Source organism: Leuciscus leuciscus (genome assembly GCF_965113295.1).
Source record: "Leuciscus leuciscus genome assembly, chromosome: 20".
NCBI classification, from domain to species: domain Eukaryota; kingdom Metazoa; phylum Chordata; class Actinopteri; order Cypriniformes; family Leuciscidae; genus Leuciscus; species Leuciscus leuciscus.
The window spans coordinates 4,412,812-4,435,031 of NC_138744.1; the positions used below are offsets into that span (position 1 = coordinate 4,412,812).

A 22,220-nucleotide genomic window follows, 5' to 3' on the forward strand; every position below is an offset into this window, starting at 1 on the left:
CCTAAATTCAATCTGTTCATCATATAAAAAAGCGATCGAGTCTCTTCAGGAAATTTGGACTAAACCGCTCAATTCATATGGATTAGTTTTACGATCTCTTCATGAACTTTTTGAAGCGTCAAAGTGGTAGTTGCATAGCTGTCAATGGAGGGATAGAAAAAGCTCCCTTTCTTCATTTGAAAGATCTTCATTTGTGTTCTGAAGATGAACGAAAGTCTTACAGGTTTGGAACGACATGAGGGTGAGCAATTAATGACAGGACTTTCATTTTTGGGTGAACTATCCCTTTAAGCTTGTCAGCAAAAACCATTCAGTATAACGCAGTTGTTTCCCGCCATCTTTCATGCAACACGCCCCCTTTAACGTCATAACTTGTTTTTTTCACTGGAAAACACGATTAGGCTTGGTCAATCATGTGCACGTAAATCCCAATTACGATATTTCAGAGTTCACTTGAAGGAGTACTGTATTAACGCACATATTTCTCTGAAGATTCTCCACAGATCCAGAAACTGAGGCCTGCTGTCAAGGCAACCGGAACCAAAATGGCGTTCAGCGCATATCTAAACTCCAAACTACCACATTCCAGCCGTCTGCTGTTATGTTATTTCTCAAAATACATTACAGTCCTTATAAAACATAATACAACGTGCTTGAACCTGTGAGAAGTATTATAACGAAATTCCTAGTGTCATAGTGTGCTCACCTGTTAGGGGAAGGTGGGCGTTCAATGGTCGTACACGGCTGCCACCCGGTGGTCGCAATAAGAAATGCACATACACTATAAATAATCTCTCTCACACGTTGTGTTTTCATGTTTTATGGGGACTTTCTATAGACATAATGGTTTTTAAACTCAACAAACTGTATATTATATCCCCTTACACTAACCCTACCCCTACCCCTACATCTACTCATCACAAAAAACTTTCTGCATTTTGGCATGTTCAAAAAACATCACTTATGATTTATAAGCTGTTTTCCTTATGGGGATTTCCTACAAGGATTTCGGATACTGCCATCTTTGTGGGAATATTTGTCCCCATAATGTAGGGTTTACCAGGCCGGCCACTCACACACACACACACACACACACACACACACACACACACACACACACACACACACACACACACACACACAATTTGAATCTAAATTAGAGGAAGTAATTTTTTTTTTTATCTTATGGGAATTTAAACAGAGAAAGTCGACAAGTGCAACTTTTATACAACATAATGGTATCTTTTTATTGTTTGTTTACATTTTAGGTGTCAACCTAGAGTACATATAAACATAATCTGACAAAACGTCAAAGAATACATCAAATTAAACTTGACTATAAAAAAAAGGACTACAGTCTGCTAATTCTGGTCACCCTGACATAAAATTTGTCTATCTATGACCTAACAAGTACGTACCATGGATTTAAAAAATAAAGAAATAAAAACACACACAATACATTCATTATCATTCACTGATGAAATGAGCTTCACATAAGGACTAAATGCCTCATGTTTTTATTCAGGTAGAATGGTCTGCATGTAATCTGTACTGGACCTGATAAATGTTCAGGGACTCGTTTCTGTCATCTTTAAATATATTTCTGTTGCAGTCGTTCGAGTTACAATAAAAGCCTATTCCGCCATGCAAGGAAAAAAAAAACATGACATACATATTAAATCCTATTTCTGAGAAGTCATAATTATGACGTATTTCATCATTTAAATTTATGTCAATTTCGATTTGTCATAATTATGAGTTCATTCACTTTATGTCAATTTCTGTCATAATTATGAGAAAATGTTATTTGATTTTTAATTTTTTTTAATCAAAATTATAACTGTCACAATAATGATTTTTCATGTCATAATTATGACAAAAAGCATGTTGTTTTTTCTTTTGTTGCAGAAATAGGCTTCCATATACTGCAAGTTACAGTGATTTTAACAGGGTTAAAAGTTTTAAGAACAGTCTTATATTAATTTAAATCCACTCTCTCAATAGCATATCTTATCAAACTTCTAATTTATGTTGTTAATCGTTAAAATTTTTTATCTCTTGATGTTTAAAGATGGGGATTATCTGCATTGTTTATGTTTTATTTGCCATCCATCATGAAACATTTGAATGATATGCTTAACTATTAAAGGAATATTCCTAAATTCAGTACAACATAAGGTCAATTTGTGGCATAAAAATCGAGATTACGGTGAAGCATTTACAATGGAAGTGACTGTCAACTTTTGGAGAATTAAAAAGCAGAAATGTGAATCTTATCATTTTGAGCTTTAAAGCTGTTTAAATCATTTTTACAGTTGTTAAATATGGCTATACTGTTGAAATAGTGAGCATTTTAACACTTCACTTCCATTGTAAATGTAACCGTACCTTTTTTTTTTAAGGAAGGACAAGAGGACATTAATGTTTGTGATAATCAACATTATGCCATAATTGCCGTCGACTGAACTCGTACTGAGCCATATTTCTTGAATGACTATTTTTAGTTGAGAACTCATTTCCCTGTCGTTAAAATATTACAATTATTGATGTGACCGCATGAAAAAAAAGCTTTCCTGAAATTGTACATTTTGACCGTTATGCTTACATGAACAACATGTGATGGCGATGAATAGCTTATACATTACAAATCATGATAATAAATTCAAGGCATTCTAAAGGCGTTTTCTAACAGTATTCAAAATATAGGAGACACTGTAAAAGAAACTAAAGAGATTTAACAGTATAATCTCAGAGTGAAGCTGCTGTGTAGCTCAACCTGGATTTGCTCGCTGTGGTTTTCTTCTCGAGACACCCACCTGCTCATTGATGCTTTCACACCTCTGCTCGTAACCATGCTAACCTTAATGATGCGTCTTGATGTCTCTAGCCCTTTCCCCTTTCTCTTTCTCTATCTCACACAGTCTCAGTACACGCTCACATTTCCCCATTCAACCAGGTACTGGACTTTTCCGTCCGCCGTCACGCGTCTGGCCAGGATCCGGACGGCGTCGCCTCCCCCCCATCCCATGGCCGTGGGCCCCCCCATGCCGACCGTGCTGGGGTAGGGTGGCACGTCACGCAGGAAGAGAGAAGGGCAGCTTTCATACCGCTGTCCGGGTGGGTGACCCGAGGACGGAGAGAATGGAAGGCAGGGGGCTGGAAGTCGACAAGGGTCCTCTGCACTGAACAGAACAATTACACAGACATGCAAAAAGTACTCAATTTGAAAGAACAGTTCAGCCAAAATCTAAATTATAAAAAAAAAAAATTCTCAAAGGGAATTTGGAAAGCATCCGTATACAGATATTTTCTGTACAACAACAGTTTACAGAATAAAAAAAAAAAATTATAATAATCTTATTTTCCAATAAAAATATCTAGGCATTCTTAAAGGGATAGTTCACTTTGAAATTAATTTTTGGTATGTTTTAGCTTACCTCAAGGGCATCCAAGATGTAGGTGTCTTTTTTTCCGCAGTAGTTTCAATTTTGATATTTTTAGGTCAAACCGTTCTTGTCTGTCAGTCATAATGCGGGTCTATGGTCATTATCTCAAAACACAAGCACAGAGTCCAAATTAAAACAATTCCCCGTCGTCCAAATTAAACAATTCCCCATCGTAAGTACACATTGATGGCCTAAGACACGAAACGAGCGGTTTGTGTAAGAAAACGAACAGTATTTATATAGTTTTTACCTCTTATACACAGCCATGTCCGAGTGATCTGATCTGACGTGTACGCAGACTGTCTTAGGCCATCAATGTGTACTTACGATGGGGAATTGTTTAATTTGGACGACGGGGAATTGTTTTAATTTGGACTCTGTGCATGCTCTTTGAGGTGGTGACCATAGACCTGCATTACTGTATATGACTGACAGACAAGAACGGTTTGACCTAAAAATATCAAAATTGAAACTACTGCGGAAAAAAAGACACCTACATCTTGGATGCCCTTGAGGTAAGCTAAAACATACCAAAAATTAATTTCAAAGTGAACTATCCCTTTAAATCAAGATACACTTACTTGAGAAGCAAAATTACTTCAGATATTAAGTCTTGTTTTATGACAAATGTATCAAAATTAAGTGAGTTTATGCTTAAAACAGGAAAAAATATCAGTCAGTAGAGTAAAAAAAACAAAAAACCTAAAGGGTAACTCTTGCCAAATTGCAACGACGCGACGCGACGCTTACATGTAGGCAAACGTCAGTCGTTAAAGGGTTAGTTCACACATAATTTACTCACCCTCAAGCCATGCTAGGTGTTTATGACTTTCTTCTTTCAGCCAAACACAATCAGAGTTATATTAAATAATATCCTGGCTCTTTCATGCTTTATAATGGCAGTGAATGGTACAATTTTTTTGAAGGCCAAAAAAAGTGCATCCCTCCATCATAAAAGTAATCCATACAGCTCCAGGAGGTTAATAAAGGCCTCCTGAAGCGAAGCAATGTGTTTTTGTAAGAAAAATATCCATATTTACAACTTTATAAACTGTAATTACTTTGATGGTATGGCCAGCGAAGAGGGAGACTCCCTCGATCGGAAGAAATGGAGAGCAAAAGCGCACCCCGCATTATGACGGGACGAACGCTAGGAGAGTGAGAGAGTAACAGCCGTCTGCGCGTTCACGAGAGAGTCGAGTTCCGAGGGAAGAGTGACCTCTGACCCGACACATGACGCATGTAGGACGCAAGCGCAGCGTAAGCTGAGGTGAGAGTAGACGCCTCTCGCGGTTCACACAAATAAGGCTGAGTTTCAAACATTTCTCTTTAAAAAATCTCGTTTTAGACTCCGAATTCGTGACTGGGGTATTGTTTTGCTCTTTCCTCGACACTTCCCTGTTTGTCAGTACGTCATGCATCGGGTCAGAGGTCATTCTTCCACCGGAACTAGACTTGTGGACGGCCGTTGCCAGAAGCCAGTGAATATAATTTATCAAATTATTGGAATTTTCTTTTTTTTTTAAACGCATTGCTCCGCTTCAGAAGGCCTTTATTAACCCCTGGAGCTGTATGGATTACTCTTATGATGGATGGATGCGCTTTTTTGGGCTTCAAAATAAAATGGTAATATTCACTCCCATTATAAAGCTCGGAAGAGCCAGGATATTATTTAATATATCTCCGATTGTGTTTGGCTGAAAGAAGAAAGTCATATACATCGAGGATGGCTTGAGGGTGAGAAAATGATGGGATGATTTTCATTTTTGGGTGAACTATTCCTTTAAGCGACTGAACACCAGTGGGCGGGGCCTGTGGTGTGATGATGTATATCTATTCGTCGACGTCTTGCTCTGGAGGCTGTCATTCCCAATGCATTTGTCCGTATGACGTTGCAGATCCCGCAATATCAAAACGAGCCATTTTTAGGGCTTGATTAAATAAATTCTTGTTTTTAATGAGGAGGAGGATTTAAGCTCTGAAACTTGCAGGATTATTTAATGGATCAAAGACCTCTTATATGTCAAAAGATCAAGGCAAATTTGATTTCTCATGTCATGACCTCTTTAAGCATGAACTTAATATTGATATAATTGAGACTTTTTCTCAAGTAATTTTCCTACCCAAGTAAATGTATCTTGATTTAAGAATTATTAGATATTTGCATTGGAAAAAAGACAAAAATACTAAGTAAGAAGTATAAACTCTGTTGCTGTGTTATTATGGTGGTCCTTTTTGGAGCTTGATACCTGCTGATAACGTTTGGAACGTCATGAGCTGAGTAAATCATTTTCATTTTCAGAATGACAGTAGCATTAAATCCATCTCTAATTGACTTCCGTGTACAGACCTGTAATGATGCAGAGTTCTAGACAGGTCCTGAGATCCGTTGTATGAAGGGTGATAGAGCGCAAACATTCTCTTGGGAGGTGAACTGTAATACATAAAGACTTTTTTAAATAAATGAAACAGTGATTATGGTTCATCGTATGAAAGCGTGTTACCGCTATGGAATAAAAAAAGGTAATTGCGACTTTTTATCTCACAACTCAGACTTTTTTCTTGCAATTCTGAGAAACAAAACTCAGAATTGTGAGATATAAACCTGTATGTCTCAAATGCAAATTGATAACTCGCAATTCTGAGGAAAAAAGTCAGAATTGTGAGATAAAAAGCAATTGGTCTACCTATTTAATTTTTTTTATTATGTGGCAGAAACAAGCTTCCATATCTGAAAATGTTATGGTTTTTCATTTTAACGTGCTACTAACCCCAAACTCATCTCTTCCTCTGGTTTTCTGGGGTTATACAGGCTTGTTCCATCAGCATAACCATGGCAACATGGCACTAGGTCAATAGCGTTTGTCGCAACTCCTGGTGGACAAGTCTAAAATAACATGATCAACTGTTATAAATAATAAACATGATCAGTTTAAAAGGCATATTCACCAGGATATTCTTCAAAAAATCACTTTTTGTGTTCTAAGGAATAAATAGTCATATGTATATACTATGGAAGCTTGTTTCCGCCATGGAATAAAAAAAAAAAAAAAATTCACTATTCTGAATTTTTTTCTCACAATTGCGTGATATAGTCGCAATTGCGTATTATAAAGTCACAATTGCGTGTTATAACGTCGGAATTGTAAGATGTAAAGTTACAATTGCGTGTTATAAAGTCGGAATTGTGATAAAGTCAGAATTACAAGATTTAAAGTCGCAATTGAGAGTTATAAAGTCAGAATTGAGAGATATAAAGTCAGAATTGTGTTAAAGTCAGAATTACGACATATAAAGTCGCAATTGAGAGTAATAAAGTCAGAATTGCGATAGTCAGAATAGCCTGATATAAAGACGCAATTGAGAGAAAAATAAATCGTGAATGTCAGATAAAAAGTCACAATTATCTTCTTTTTTTTTTTATTCTGCGGTGGATACAAGCTTCCATGATAAAATAATTAAGATAAAACATACAGCTGAAAATATTTGACTGATATTATTTTATAACTGAGGTTCATTGTACCTTTAAATAAGACTGCAAATGTCATAAATGCAGAAATGCATTTATTCATGTCGCCTGTATGCCTGTGGACTCTTGTTATTATTTATGATGATATTAAAAAAATTGAGACGCCTCTCCAACAGAATGGTTTCTTGTTCATAAGTGCTGGAAAGCACAAAAGAAAATTAGACTTTCAAATGATATTAGGTGATTTCTGCCCATAGTCTTAAGATTTATGGCTGTGTTAGCCGTGTAATACAGCACACAGTGGGGGAGAAGCGATGGTGCCGTGTGACACAAGTGTGAGGATGAACTCGTACACATACTGAATCTAAATGACTGCATTATTCTGTGGTACATTACATATCATACCAAAGTCAACTGACAATAGCAGTTTGATACAGCAGCTCAAAACTAGAGATAGTCAATCACATAAACTAGATGAGGTTTGGCTAGTTAACTATGGCTGTTAGTTAGCCCATATTGGTAGATGTACTTACAAAAACAATCTGCATGCAAAAAGCAACATGCATTTTTTTTTTTTTTTTTTTTTTTATAAAAATAAAATAAAATAAAATAAAATAAATGGTATTTTGAAATACATCTTTTTATGAAATGAAATAAAAAAAAATACAAAAGTAAATGCAAATATTAACACAAATGGTATTTTAAAATATAGATTTTTTTATGAAAGATGTATGAGGAAAACAAAGTAACTGGACTACCTGTGCCGTGCAAAATAAAATAAAAAGAAATAAAAAGAAATGGGACAAAACAAGATTTTAAAAAAAGTAATTGCAAAACAATAACAAATATTTTTTTTATATGGATTAGGAAAAAAAGCTTGACTACCTGTGCAATGCAAAACAACAACAACAATATAAAGCAAAACATGATAAAATAAAATAAAATAAAATAAAATAAAATAAAATAAAATAAAATAAAATAAAATAAAATAAAATAAAATAAAATAAAATAAAATAAAATAAAATAAAATAAAATAAAATAAAATAAAATAAAATAAAATGACTCCTACCCAAAACTTGTATATGAACTGATAAAAACCAAAATGTATTTATTTTTTTTGCACACTTACCCGGTGGAATAAGAAAATGTTTTGTCTTATAGTACAAGTCCTAGTTTTTTTAACAAACCCTTCTCAAAATGGACGCATGCAATCATTGTGTCTTTGTGTACATGTATTTTATGGCTACTTGCAAGGCTAGACAGACCTTGTTGATTCAGTGTTGCATGTTGCAAAAAATAAGTCAAAAGAATATGAAGAGAAAAACAAACCCAAAAGGGGATGCTGGGTGTCTTTCATGAATGAGAAAGTCTCAGTACAGATGCAGGGGTGGCTTGGCCTCTGCCAGACATCTTTTGATCGCTGCTGTTTAAGGCAGACGCACTGACCTGTGTCTCAGTGACCCGACGCTTTGATTTACGGGCCTCCGGACCCACCGCTCTCCGCTGGCAGGACAGTGACGTGGGGCTGGAGCAAAGACGACAACTGATTTTTGAGCTTGGCAAACATGGTCACAAAAAACAGTCAATAATTATTTTAAATATTAAATATTATTTAAAAATTTGTCATTTAAAATATCAATTATTTACATATATTATACTGATGGTGTTCTGCTTTTGAGCATGGCAAACATGGTCACATAAAATGGTCAATAATAATAAAGAAATGTAAAATTATATTAATTATTAAACATTTATTTAAAATATTAAATATAAATATATTTTTAAAATATAAATTATTAAGAAATATATATGGCTCATATTGGTGGTGTTTTTGTGTCCTGTTTTTGAGCTTGGCAAACATTGCCACAAAAAAACAGTCAATATTTATAAAAAATATTAAATATTATATTAAAATGTGTCATTTAAAATATCACTTATTAAAAATATATCAAATTGATGGTGTTTTTGTGTCCTGTTTTTTAGCTCGGCAAACATGGTTACATAAAACAGCCAATAATAATTAAAAATATTAAAATTATATTAATTGTTAAACAATATTTCATACTGGTGATGTCTTTGCATCCTGTTTTTGAGCTTGTCATACCATGGTCACAAAAAAAAAAAACAGTAATTATTTAAAATATTAAGAATAAATAGAATATTATAAATATTGTTATAATACGTATATAAAAATATATAAATCACACTGGTACGTATTGGTGGTGTTTTTGTGTCCTGCTTTTTGAACTTGGCAAACATGGTCCCAAAAAAACGCCTAAAGTTTATTTTAAAAATGTGACTTTTGTGTTTTTTCATGTTTAGGCAATCATCAATTAGGAAAAATTATTTTCATTCCTTTCATTAATTCTGCCTTGTGCTAAAGACAACTCACAGGGTTTTATTGTTTCTATTTTGTAAAGTCTCCATAAACTTTTAAATTAAATGAAAAGACATTTTGTTTTCGGCTTATGTCATTAATCCCTCTTTCCTTTTCAACCCTTCCCGTCTTATCAACTTGTGTTCATTCTGGAACTGTATGTGATTTATCCATTGTATTCAATTATCCAACAGCAAAAATTAATTCCTTTACCACATTTCTATCTGACTGATATCCCGTTTTACTCAGGAATACATCAGATTACAGAAGTAAAATAGTTTGTGAAGTGCATTTAAAGTTTATATGAAAAGAGCTTGATGTGCTCCTGCCTCTGACCTTCTCCTGTGGGTGATGTTGATTGGCTGTTCTGCGATGAAAGGAGATTGGTCCGATGACAGAGGGGGAGGAGCCCGAACTTGGAGACCGAAGAGACACTTCTTCTTCTTTATTTCCTTCCCCGAGACAAACCTTTACGACAGATCAAAATCACATTGGATTGGTATTCAACTGCTGTTCTTCAGGGCTCGCTGACAGATTTTTATTTGTTCCTGGGCGTCTCACACTCGCCAACTAAAACATCTGATTCAGTTAATGAAGTGCTAGCATTTGAGCGGCATCATCCACAAACCTTGACAGAAGGAAAATGGAAATGGGCTTTGAATTATTTATTTTGAAAGACAGAACCACCTTCAGCTATCAAAACACTATTTGTAGAGAGTGAAATAACACATGCAGAGTCACTTATAATGTAAAGCAATTACAGTAATGGTTTTGCAGATATTATTGGAAATATGTGCTATAACCCTATGGGCTGCCACATGGAAATCAAGCAGAACGGCAGTTTTCAGAGTATAATCCGTGTCTCACCTGTCTTTGTGGGAATTTAAAGCATTGAGCAGGTTTTGGCAACGGTCTTGCCTCGGTGTGTCCGACAGCTGAAGGACCAAAATATAGAGTCGAATGAAAGGCAGTGTGTAACAAATGCATTTGAAAGGTAAAAGCTCAGATTGACCACAAAGAGAGAGTATTCAAACCTACATTCAAAGTGAATACATTCACAACGTGAAATCAAAATTGACCTTTTTATTTCCTTAAAACCTTGCGAAAAAGCTCAATGAGTGCAGGCTTCTTTCCTGTGTTAATGTATTTCTTATTGAAATGTCGGACCGGGACATATTGAAGTGCGTAATATTAGTCAATATCCTTTATGTCAAAGCCATGAATCATGATGGGCAGGTGGCATTTACAATTTATGGAGGAAAAATCCTTATTTTGAAGAAAACATTATTTTTGCCCAATAAAATTCATATGAATAATATTTTGAATTATTCTTTTTTTTACATTTCAGATTAAGATTTTGTCAAAATATATATTTTTAGCTTTGATATATATTTATTTCTATTTGTTTTTTAATTAGTAGCTAATGCAACATTTCTAATTTTCATTTGTTTATTTTTTTTAAGTTTAAGTTTTGCATCTAATAATTGATTTTATTTCAGCTTGATTGCAATTAATGAAAGAGAATTGTAATGGTTTTATATTGCTCTGCCTTTAAAATGACTTTTGATCCAGTTTCTTGTAAATAAAATAAGGTCCTGCACAACAATATTCCTTAATAAATATCCTGTTTCTTTCATAAATATGTCAGAAAGCAAAAGAAAAATTGCATTTGGTGTTTCATGTTGACTTTAAATTGTGCTGTGCTATTGACTAGAATATTTTCCTACCGTGCCAAGAAGCAAAGATTCCCAATTTTCATTTGCAAAAGACATGATTTCATGATCGAAATCAAAATACTTCCTCTTGCAACACAAGGAGAGGTGATACAACACCAAATGGGCCAAATCTACCCTGCAATACAACACAATAAGGATCATCAGAAATGACATTCAGCTCTTCAGATCAGTTCTTGATTCAGAACAGAAGAAGTGCACTTACCAGGTCATTGGAAGCCTCTGGATGGTCTCTAAACCATTTGTGCACGATGAGCACTGGAACTGATAAAAGCTGAAAGGTGAAGCAGAGACACAGATGAAAAGGTTTAGACAGGATTAGCTTCGCAACCGCATGTGCTTAACAATGGCATCAGCCTCACCGGTCTCCATAGAGAAGAGGTTTGGTCAGGCACTGAGTGCAAGCTTCATGAAACCACTGCCCACAACTCCCACACTGCAACATCTTCAGATTCCACCTGGCAAAAGCAACATGCTTCAGTTTAGACATACACACACTCCTGAAACTAAAATGAACTCACTTTGAACTTGCTTCAATTGTTAGTTGTGCAATTCCTTTTTAAAGAATTGACTTTTTTAATTTTCTGCAAATACACAGTGCAACCAAAAATATGTTAAGACACACTTAAAATGTCTGAATGTCGCAAGCCAAAATATCAAACCAATTAGCGTCTGCAAACAAATGACGCTAGACCTTTTTCTCAGAACTAACGTTACTTTTCGAACTCATTTTTGCTCAATGCCTTCTAATCAGCGAGTGTTTCTCTGAGTTTTACTGGACGTATGAGGACAGATGCTAGGTTCACAGAGCTCTTCCAGCTGAATAACAACAGGTGTAGGAGTTCATTCAATATAAACATGTTCTACTAACATTTCAAAAACCTATGTAGACCCCATATCTGCATACATTTCATATACAGTAGTTGATTGATGATGAACATGAACCAAAGCAACAACTCACTGCGTGACGGAGCCTATACAATGCAGTTAGAATGCCTCTAAAATTCAAGATATCAGGGCAAAAATGCCCCTGTATGAGTTTTTGTCTCATTTATAGGCCTAAATGATGTGATATTATGACATCACATGAGTAACGATATCACGATATCATGAATATCACACAAGTGCTGTTTTTATCCCAAACAGCATGAGTGCAAATGTGATATTGATTTTATATAGCAGTTTAATAAATAAGTCAATATTGTGATGTATTTTGCTTAATTTTTCCAATAAAAATATGACCTATAAAGCCAGAGCAGAATTGTTGTGGGTCTCCGAGCAACACAGGCTCATTTCTGTCCTTTCTGAATGAATCCGTGTTTCGGGTGAACCAATGATTCAATGACCATTTCATAAAGAGAGCCATTAGGTGTTTTTGACTTGAAGCGGTGCTGCCACTGGTGTACCGCAAAAGCGATTAGATAGCAAACAGCTCTGTATGCTTTCGATTCGCTCTGGTGGTACTTTGATGTCATACACCGATCGCTTCAAGTCGAACACACCTGTTTACTTCATTCCTGAATGAATCAGCCGTTTGAACAAATCCAATGAATGAATGACTCAATGGGCCCTATTTTAACGATCTGAAACGCAAGTATCAAGCGCGAAACGCAAGTAACTTTGTGGGCGGGTCTCGGGCGCTGTTGCTATTATACCGGCGGGATAAATGACTCTTGCGCCCGACGCAAATCTAAAATGGGTTGGTCTGAAGTAGCTTCATTACTCATAGGTGTGGTTTGGGCGTAACGTGAAATAAACCAATCAGAGCGACATCTCACATTCCCTTTAAGAGCAGGCGCGCTTGTTCCATGGCGGGTTGCTATTATAACGGCGGATTTGCCAGACGCACGCCAGGAGCGGTTCACAGCCGAGGAGACCGACGTTCTCGTCAGGGACGTGAAACACAGAGAAGTGACATTGGGGATGGAGAAACACACCCAAATTAGCTTCGGTTAAACAGGCGTATGATAATTTGGGTAAATGTGTAAGCTAGATTCATGCCTATTTTTTCACATCTTCATGGACACAACAATGATTTCCCTCGTGTGTTAATATTGTTCCTTGTAATAATGTATGGTTTTCTAAAAATGAGAACTGCTGCGTCTGTGTGTAGATGAGATAAGCAAAGTGCATGCGCGTTGTTGTGCACACGCTTCATGCCAAGCATGCGCCCTTAAAATAGCATATGAATAACATGCGCAACGCGCCACTGACTTTAGACTATAGGTTTTTCCTGGTCAGTGGCGGAATTGTTTTCTAAACCTGCAAAATAGCACCAGGGAACGTTTGCGCCGGAACACGCCTCCTCTTTGCGCTGAACCGCCCCCGGGAGCGCAAATTCATTTCCTAATTTACCGACGTGCGTCTGTGGAGGGAAAAGTCCGCTGTGTGTCGGGTGCAAAATAGGAATGATACATGCGTCGGTGTATAAAGTCAATTGCGCTGGGTGCAAGATAGGGCCCAATGACATCCTCATTTAGAAATCTACCGCCACCTACTGGCAGTTTTAGTTTCTTATTTAGACTATAATTTCATTGAAAGAAATTATTTCATATTTTGGAGATAGTCTGCTCAAAAATTTTAAATCTGTTTATTGACATTTACTCACCATCATACTGTTTCAACCCTGTATGACTTTTTTTCTTTTGCGGAACATAAAAGAAGATATTTTGAAGAATTTTTGAAGAAAAAAAACTTTTAAAAAAGCATGGTCGTTGTAGCCTAAACGTTTATGTGTAATAGAAATAAAATAAAATAAAAATTCTAAAACTACTTTTTGTAATGTCTATTTGATCCTTTTCTCATTTAACACAATAATGACTTTAAATTATCTTTTATAATTTGATGTGCTATTAATTTGAGATTGATTAATTAATTGGCATTTAATGTAATGTAATCATATAATGTCATGTAATTAATTTGATTAAAAAAAATGTAATCGCTTGGTATCCCTATATTGTATATAAAACAGTTTTGGAATGATACAGTATATTGCTTGCAGTTTTTGAAAGCAAGTCGTATGCATTATGTATTTTGTACCGAATGACCGACTTTATTTGCCAAAATGTCCAGTATAAAACGAATACGAAGACATTTTTGACACAAAACTGAATTGAATAACTTTTTTTCTGCATACTGTCCACACACTACTTTTCAAAATAGTATATACTTGTGCAGTCGCAGTACACTAATATTCCATTCTTAACATTGTCATAGTCATGTGAGAATGCTCTAAGTTGGACTCACTCTCCTGGTCCAGCACAATAGCAGTAACACTGCTGCTGGTTGGTCAAGTGCTGCGGGTCCCAGTCTAAAGATGACAGCTGATAGGGCAGCCGCACTTTCATGATCTGCATGAGCCGTGCGAAGCGTCCTCTTTTCAACGCTCCCCCTCTCTAGGACAGAACACAGTTCGTCATTACAATGTATCTCACCTCTCCGTGACATGCGCTCTCCTGTCATGTAAGCACATTTAACAGCGATTTCATCTGAAGATTGAATTTGGAGAGGACACACTGAAGGAAGTCATTAATATTTCCTGGCTGGGGGGGGTGTTGTTGAATATGATTTTATCTTAAAATCATCATGTGAAACGAGCGCGCTGACAGACGGATTAAAGCACAGGCCCATTTAACGCAGCTCTACCACCGACATCACCTGCAGAGTGCTGCAATGTAATAAATACGCAGTCAAGTGCAGTAAGCCATGGATACCCTTTACATCTCAGAGCGAGATTAAAGCCTTGTGTTAGGATGCCATTTGAAATAGACCTTGAATGCCAACGTTGTCCGTGTTTCTAAATATTCACTTCGGGATTTAAGCAAAGTACAACCTTTGTTGCGACTGCAAAGACACATTGGCGACATATCCAGCTACTGGGGTCAACTTCAGGTTCAATGGGTGGTGTATGGCACTCTGGATGATAACCTGGGGAAACAATGGATCAAGCAACATATGTAACATATTTACTTTATACACAAGGCCTAAAAAATTCATATTAGACAAATGAAATGAAAACCAAAACCAAATATCTAAATCTACAGGTCTGTATAATCTACACAAACAGTTTCTCTTAGTCGGATTACCGTGGCGACATTTGAGGCAGTTTACGAGAGGTTCTTTAAGAGGCGGAGCATCACAGATACAGCACACATCCTCTCCTCCTGAAGAGACTGAACACAAGAGACAAAACACAGGGTCATTTACTGGACAGACGGCAACTAGATGCTTCAAAATATCTAGCACACACCAACATTTCTTTATTTTGATCTTTACTTTTGATGAACAAAGAGGTCACACTTTATATAAGATGTCTTTAACTACTATGTAGTTACAACACAAAAATAAGTACAATGTGCTTATTGTGTTCGCTTTTGCTACTATTGAGGTTGGACATGGGTAAGGTTAGAGACAGGTTTAGTAGGTTTAAGGGTGTGGTAAAGGGTTAGTTCAACCAAAAATAAAAACTCTGTCATTATTACTCACCCTCATGTCGTTCCAAACCCGTAAGACTTTCGTTCGTCTTCAAAACAGAAATGAAGATCTTTTTGATGAAATCTGAGAGCTTTCTGTCTCTCCATTGACAGCTACGCAACTACCACTTTGACACTTCAAAAAGTTCATGAAGAGATTGTAAAACTAATCCATATGAATTGAGTGGTTTAGTCAAAAATGTCTGGAGAGACTCGATCGCTTTATATGATGAACAGATTAAATGAAGGCTTTTGCCGTAATGATGGCAATTGACGGCTCTCGCGGTTCAGACAAACAGGGCTGGGCAACCGCGTTCGTCATTACGTTGTGCGTCAAGGTCAAGGGTTACTCTTTTGGCGTAAATCGATTCGTACGGCCGTCTGCCGGAAGCCAGTTATGTTAGTCGATAAAGTTTTAAATATGGATATTTATCTTACACGAAGGCATCGCTTCACTTCAGAAAGCCTTTATTAACCTTTTTATTTCCTTAAAAGCTTGCGAAAAAGCTCTATGAGTGCAGGCTTCTTTCCTGTGTTGATGTATTTCTTATTGAAAGTGTGGAGCACTTTGATCATGAGTAGATGCGCTTTGATGGACTTCCAAAGACATACAGCCATTCACTCCCATTATCAAGCTTGGAAGAGCCAGGACATTTTTTTATATAACTCTGATTGTATTCGTCTGAAAGAAGAACGTCATATACACCTAGGACGGCTTCAGGGTGAGTAAATCATGGGCTAATTTTCATTTTTGGGTGAACTATTCCTTTAAGGTATAAGTGAAGGCTCAACAGTGTAATTATAGAAGTAATTACAGAAATTAATTACAGATGTATTTACATGCCTGCATTTTTTAAATATAAGTATAGAGTAAAAACGTGCAATAATCATTTAAGTGTTAGTACATAGTAGTTAAAGACACCTAATATAAAGTGGGACCAACAAAAAAATACACAAATGAAAAATAATCCTATATATTAATTCACTACACAGTTCCTCAAATTATATATAATGTAAACATTTTTTAAACGTTAAAAAAGCATCCCAATGAGCCTGAGACGACAACACTGGCTCAACCAATAGTGTGAGTTTGGGGCGGGACTATATGTTTGATCGACCAATTGCAGAGAGGAATAGTTTTAGGGAGACTTTTTTTTGTGTGTGCAATTCCATTTGGGGACATTGTGATGCAAAAGAAAAAAAAGACAAATTATTAAGTTAAAATAAACTTCAATACTTTGTTTTATTAGAATTAGAATTAGCATTTTGTAAATCACTCCTAATTCTTTCATAAGGTGGAATTACTGATGCTATATCCAGGGTGTATCACAAAATCTGTCTAGAACATGTCGGGTCATATTTAACTCAAGAATAAAAAGAGATATTTAAGAAATTGTATTTTTCTTATAGAACAAAAAGCCTATTTTTCACCACATTTTATTTTAATAGCACATTTAGCATCCAAAATCGTTTTTGTAATGCAAAAATAAATCTCATTCTCATTTCTATAATGAAAAATAAGTAAATTATATATTACAGTATTTAAAGTATTTATACATCATGGCATTGTTTGTTGTATTCATTTATGTTGATTTGTCTTTAATTTATGTTGATTTATGATTAATGAGACTCACCATTAAAAAAAACGACAAAAAAATCAAAAGTGAAAGGCATGCATTACATAGATAACAATTTAATGAAAATGTCACAATGACAATGAGAATTAAAATAAAAACCGTAACAGTCTTAAAAACAGCACACACTGTTTTTATTTATTTATTTATTTATTTACTTTGGTTTTTGGATGTTTTTACATACTTTTTGAGTTTGAATTTAAAGTTTATCCACTTACATGAGTGGATGTCTTTCCTGAGGACCCAGAATTCAGAGTTATCCTCAAATCTGATCAAACAGCACTGCTTGACACTGTCCACCTGAAAAATAAATACAATACAGTTAAATATCACATTTTTATACTACACTGATTTAAAAAAAAAAAAAAAAAAAGCACAGCAAGTCACAGTTTAAAACTTGCTCTTTCCCTCTCTCTGCTAGTGTCTCCTTCTCTCTTCCAGACAAACTTTGAGAAAAAGAAAGAACAAACTTACTCGTTTGACATTGCCAAGGTACAAAAGTCCATCGCTCCACCTGGCTAAAACATCCTCTCCTTCACTGACTCCCCCCATCCTGAAGAGCGCGGGAAAGAAAGATCAAAAAAAGATCCCAGAGGTTAAAATGTGTTTCCACACAAGCAAACAGCAGCAGCCTAAAGGGTTAAACTCTGTGCATAGCGACAGTATACAGTACAGTAGGATAAATGATGAAGAGTCAATGCACATTGCAGTACCACACATGATCAAAAACACTGGCTGCCATATGCAACGAACCATAATATATGCAGATGCCATCAAATGCATGAAAGAGCGCACAATTGATTGCATGCAAAATGCATGCATGGCAGATGTGCGTAATCAATGCACACAACTCATCAGAGCAGACACATATGATGGCACGCGCATGCACATATCAATTAACACGCATGACAGATCATACGTGGACGGGATGTACCTGTGTTAAGTGTTCTGCTCTGCTGGGGTCACAGAGACGGGGAAGAGATGTCAGACTCACATGAAATGCCTGATGCCCGGTGTTGTTCTCCGTCACAATCACTGTCCCGAATAATCGGCGCGTTTGGAGAGTCGCGGTGGATCAAACGCGCGTCACTCAAGCCGTCAGTGCGCAACCGTCTGTCCGTCCGTCTTTCTCTCTGTCTGTCGGGACATGTTCCCAGCCCTCCTCTGTCTCTCGGATGATGCTATCAAGCGTGTTTATCAGGGAAGCGGCATGAGAATCAGCCCGAGAGAGACGCCATCATAATCTCTGCCTCTCTCTCTCTCTCTCCTTCGACTTGTTGTGACGCAGACATAAAACACAGGGAGATGGAGAGGGGGGGAGATCCTGAAAACACCTTCACATCTGTACGACTGACCGACATCCCACCGGATTGAAAGCCGGCACGACCACCTGCGCCCGACCCCACAGCTGCTCGGCCAATGCGCACACGCGCAGCGGATCATTAGGGAAAGTTTGGGGATGTAATTAGTCCAGCAGAGCCGCGCCGTGGACTTTTTGGACTGGAGAAAGTTTGAAAATGCCCTTGGGTGCCGGCAGCAAAAAAAAAAAAAAAAAGAAAAAAAATTGTGGCAACGCGGTTACACGCAGCCTTTCTTGAAAAAGATATTTTCATGGGAAATGTTTGAACCTGCGTCATAAAAAAACACAATTTTAACCGATATGAGGGTTGAGAGTGGGAATACAATGATGATCAATTATAAATACATCAGGGTAAATAATAATAATACAAAATACAAGAAAGAAACGCTTATTTTCACAATATTTATTTAAAGTAAAATGTTAGGCTATATGATAAAATGCTTTGCATTATGCATTTGTTGCAATAAATTAACATGAAACACACAAAAATGTCAGTGCAATATATACAATTATTAATTATCAATAAATTATACATTCATTATACATACATATATATATATATATATATATATATATATATATATATATATATTAGTGCTGTCAAATCGCATCTAACATAAAAGATGTAGAAGTATAGATACAAATTGAATAATTTATTTACAATTAGAGCATGGTGGTCGATTAAGACGGTTAAGTAAGGGTGTCAGATAAATGTGCTTCAGCTACTTTGATTTTTTTAATTATTTATCACTATATTATTATTATTTCAGTTATATGATATTATTTTACATACAATATACAGGCGAAATAACTGAGATCACTTTTGTTTTACATTTTTATCCTTTTGAAGACGAAATTGGTTTCATGTTGCTAATCAGCCGACTGGTAACACAAGTAAATGAGATAGATCAAAACAAAACAAAATCATGACATATCAAACACAACTGTGTAACACATATTGTGTGATGATGGTAGTGCAGGAATGTTCAAAATGGCCTCTGGCGTGTCTTTTGTAAAGCGGTTTTCCGAGAGTCCAGCAGGGGGCGCAAACACAAAAGATGCAAAGAGACTGGCTTCGTTTGTTCCTTTGTCAAATTACAGCTAACTCAAAACAGTCTGCATTTAGTAGGCTACCTATTAGATTCTTTCTAACTTAGTGATTCTTCATTAAAAACATGAAAGAGTTTTGGGTAACAACATATCTGTTGTATAATAAGTTGCCATGCCATTTAGAGAGCAGGCCTAAAGAGCTTGATAGGAGTGATAAATTATTCATAAGCACCAAACCACTGTTTTAATTAGTCCACTCCAACGAATTGAATGCATAGCTCACATTACCAATGCTTTTATTCACCATAACATCCTTTTAATGAACACAGAAATCTCCCAGAGATGCTGAAGTCTTGCATAGAGCTTCTAACTCCACAACAGATGGATAGTGACAAACTCAGGGTCACACTATGGTTTCTTGTGCATGTACAGTCGCTTTGTTTTAGAGTGGAAAATTATGAGCTTATTCATAAACACATAATTTAAAACCTGTTGTAATTTCCAGACATTTATTGTTAGAATAAACAAAACATGTAAGAAGTGCTTAAACAAACACATAAGGTAATTCTATAGTTTTTCTGAATCCCCTTGGGCTGCTCATTTATGCCATATGTGGAGCACTGTAGCTGGAAATAAATGATAATAGATTGTAGTATGATGTTTATTTGGTGGCTAAAGCAATTGATTGTTTTCCACTGTTTACGTGCATGCTATTTTTTGTCCTTATTTTTGTTGTCTTCTCTTCAAGGCTCTGCCATAAAAATATTGCAAGGTCAGTGGAGTCCACAGCTGACACTCTGCTCAAGGATTAGCTTTAAATAATCACCCTGCTAGTGCTAGGAACTGCCAGCCATTCAAAAGCATTAATCATTTACATCAAAACTTCAACACCACTGGCCACTTAAAATTCAGGCCGTGAAACAACACCAGGTAATAAAATACAACCTTGACAACGTGTGAGGGTACACACACACTCACAACACGCATACACAGCTAAATGGGACTTCTTATTGACAGATTCTTCATAAATAAAGCTAATATTTATAATGTGGTTGGGTAGTTGAAACATAACATCAAAATCAATATATTAGGTTAAAATGTATATAGGCTAAGTAAGAGCATTTTTGCTATGGCAAGTTTTTTCTTTTTTCACATTTCTTTTAAGATTTTCATTCACTCTAGTCCAGTTCACTTAAATAGTCCTATTGTAGCCTACTAATTATGAAAATACTAAATGAAATATACAGAGTCTATGTAGTCCCTCAATTAATATGAGGTCATAAAACCATAATTGTATAATAATTATATAACAAATGAGACAATCATTTATTGGACAAATAGTTACAGGAATAGTTATAATTGCAAAAAAACACAAATTATATTTTAAATAATATTATTTTGAGTGAATATATGAGTGAATATATGAATGAGGGAAACAAAGTGGCTGGAGGAGCAGCTAAAAATTAAGTAACACTTCATTTTAAGGTGACGTAGTTACACATTACTACATGCACTTACTATAGTAATAACAGTAAATTATGCATAATTACAAGTAACTAACCTTAAATCAAACCCTAACTCTATTGTAAGTACATGTAGTTAATACATGTAGTTAATAATTAATATTACTCCGTACTTATTTGAGTAATAAGTACAACTACGTCACCTTAAAATAAAGTGTAAAATTATTTTATTTCAGATGAATGAGGGAAATAAAGTGGCTGGAGTAGCATAAATATTTGCAAAATAACTGCAAAAAAGAAATGATATCTAAAAATAAAATAAAAATTATTCAAATGGTTGAGAGGAAAAAAGTGGATAGAGTAGCGGTGCAAAAAAAATAAAATAAAATAAAATAAAATAAAATAAAATAAAATAAAATAAAATAAAATAAAATAAAATAAAATAAAATAAAATAAAATAAAATAAAATAAAATAAAATAAAATAAAATAAAATAAAATAAAATAAAATAAAAAAGGTAATTGCAAAATAATATGCAAATGATATTTTAAAATTAAAAATTATTTTAGTAGGCCTACAGATGAATGAGGAATATAAAGTGACAGGAGTAAAGCAGCAAAATAAAAGTAAAAATGTATATAATAAAATAAGTAAGTAATTGCAAAAAAAAATAAAAATAAAAAATAGATGATCATTTAAAATAAAATTATTTTATTCCAGATGAATGAGGGAAATAAAGTGGCTGGAGTGGCAGCAAAATTAAATAAAATAAAAAATAATATTTAAAAATAAAAAATAATATTTAAAAATAAAAATACATTTATTCAAATGGTTGAGAGGAAAAAAAGTGGATAAAGTAGCAGTGCAACACAAAATAAAATACTAAAAGTAAATGCAAAACATAAAAACATTTTTTTATTACAGATGAATGAGGGATATAAGTTGACTGGAGTAAAGCAGCAAAAGTAGAGCAAAATAAAACAAAAAAAATATTTGGTTAATAAAAGAACATGAAGTAGAGTAACTATGCAGAGCGTCAAAGACTGCATGTATGCGTTGCATTGGGAGCGTTCTGTCGCGACGCGTCCGGTGTGTAGATCAGCGACGCTGCTGTGAATGCTGTGAACTGAAGAAGCTCTGAATTTACCGGGCAACGCTTCTCATCAGTGCGTCCAGCCAATGACCAAACGCGCTGGAGCAACAGCAGGAACTGCGCC

The 22,220-nt window shown here is 35.4% G+C and overlaps 1 protein-coding gene across 4 annotated transcripts; it reads right to left on the minus strand.

The window, feature by feature from the left end:
- Window positions 1-1,232: 1,232 nt before the first annotated feature.
- On the minus strand, window positions 1,233-18,609 carry phf1 (PHD finger protein 1). 4 transcript variants are annotated; one of them, XM_082150749.1, is made up of 15 exons: window positions 18,126-18,609; window positions 17,606-17,684; window positions 17,350-17,431; window positions 15,111-15,197; window positions 14,858-14,952; window positions 14,272-14,420; window positions 11,388-11,483; window positions 11,231-11,299; window positions 11,020-11,143; window positions 10,160-10,227; window positions 9,629-9,760; window positions 8,362-8,470; window positions 6,218-6,333; window positions 5,797-5,880; window positions 1,233-3,182 (listed from the first exon to the last, which is right to left on the minus strand). In XM_082150749.1, coding segments are annotated over exons 1-15 (1,551 nt in total). In that variant the 5' UTR covers window positions 18,128-18,609; the 3' UTR covers window positions 1,233-2,923. The 4 variants fall into 4 exon arrangements, with proteins under 4 accessions (XP_082006875.1, XP_082006876.1, XP_082006877.1 ...); XM_082150750.1 differs by having other exon boundaries at window positions 18,066-18,609; XM_082150751.1 differs by having other exon boundaries at window positions 8,362-8,440; window positions 18,126-18,608.
- Window positions 18,610-22,220: the final 3,611 nt, after the last annotated feature.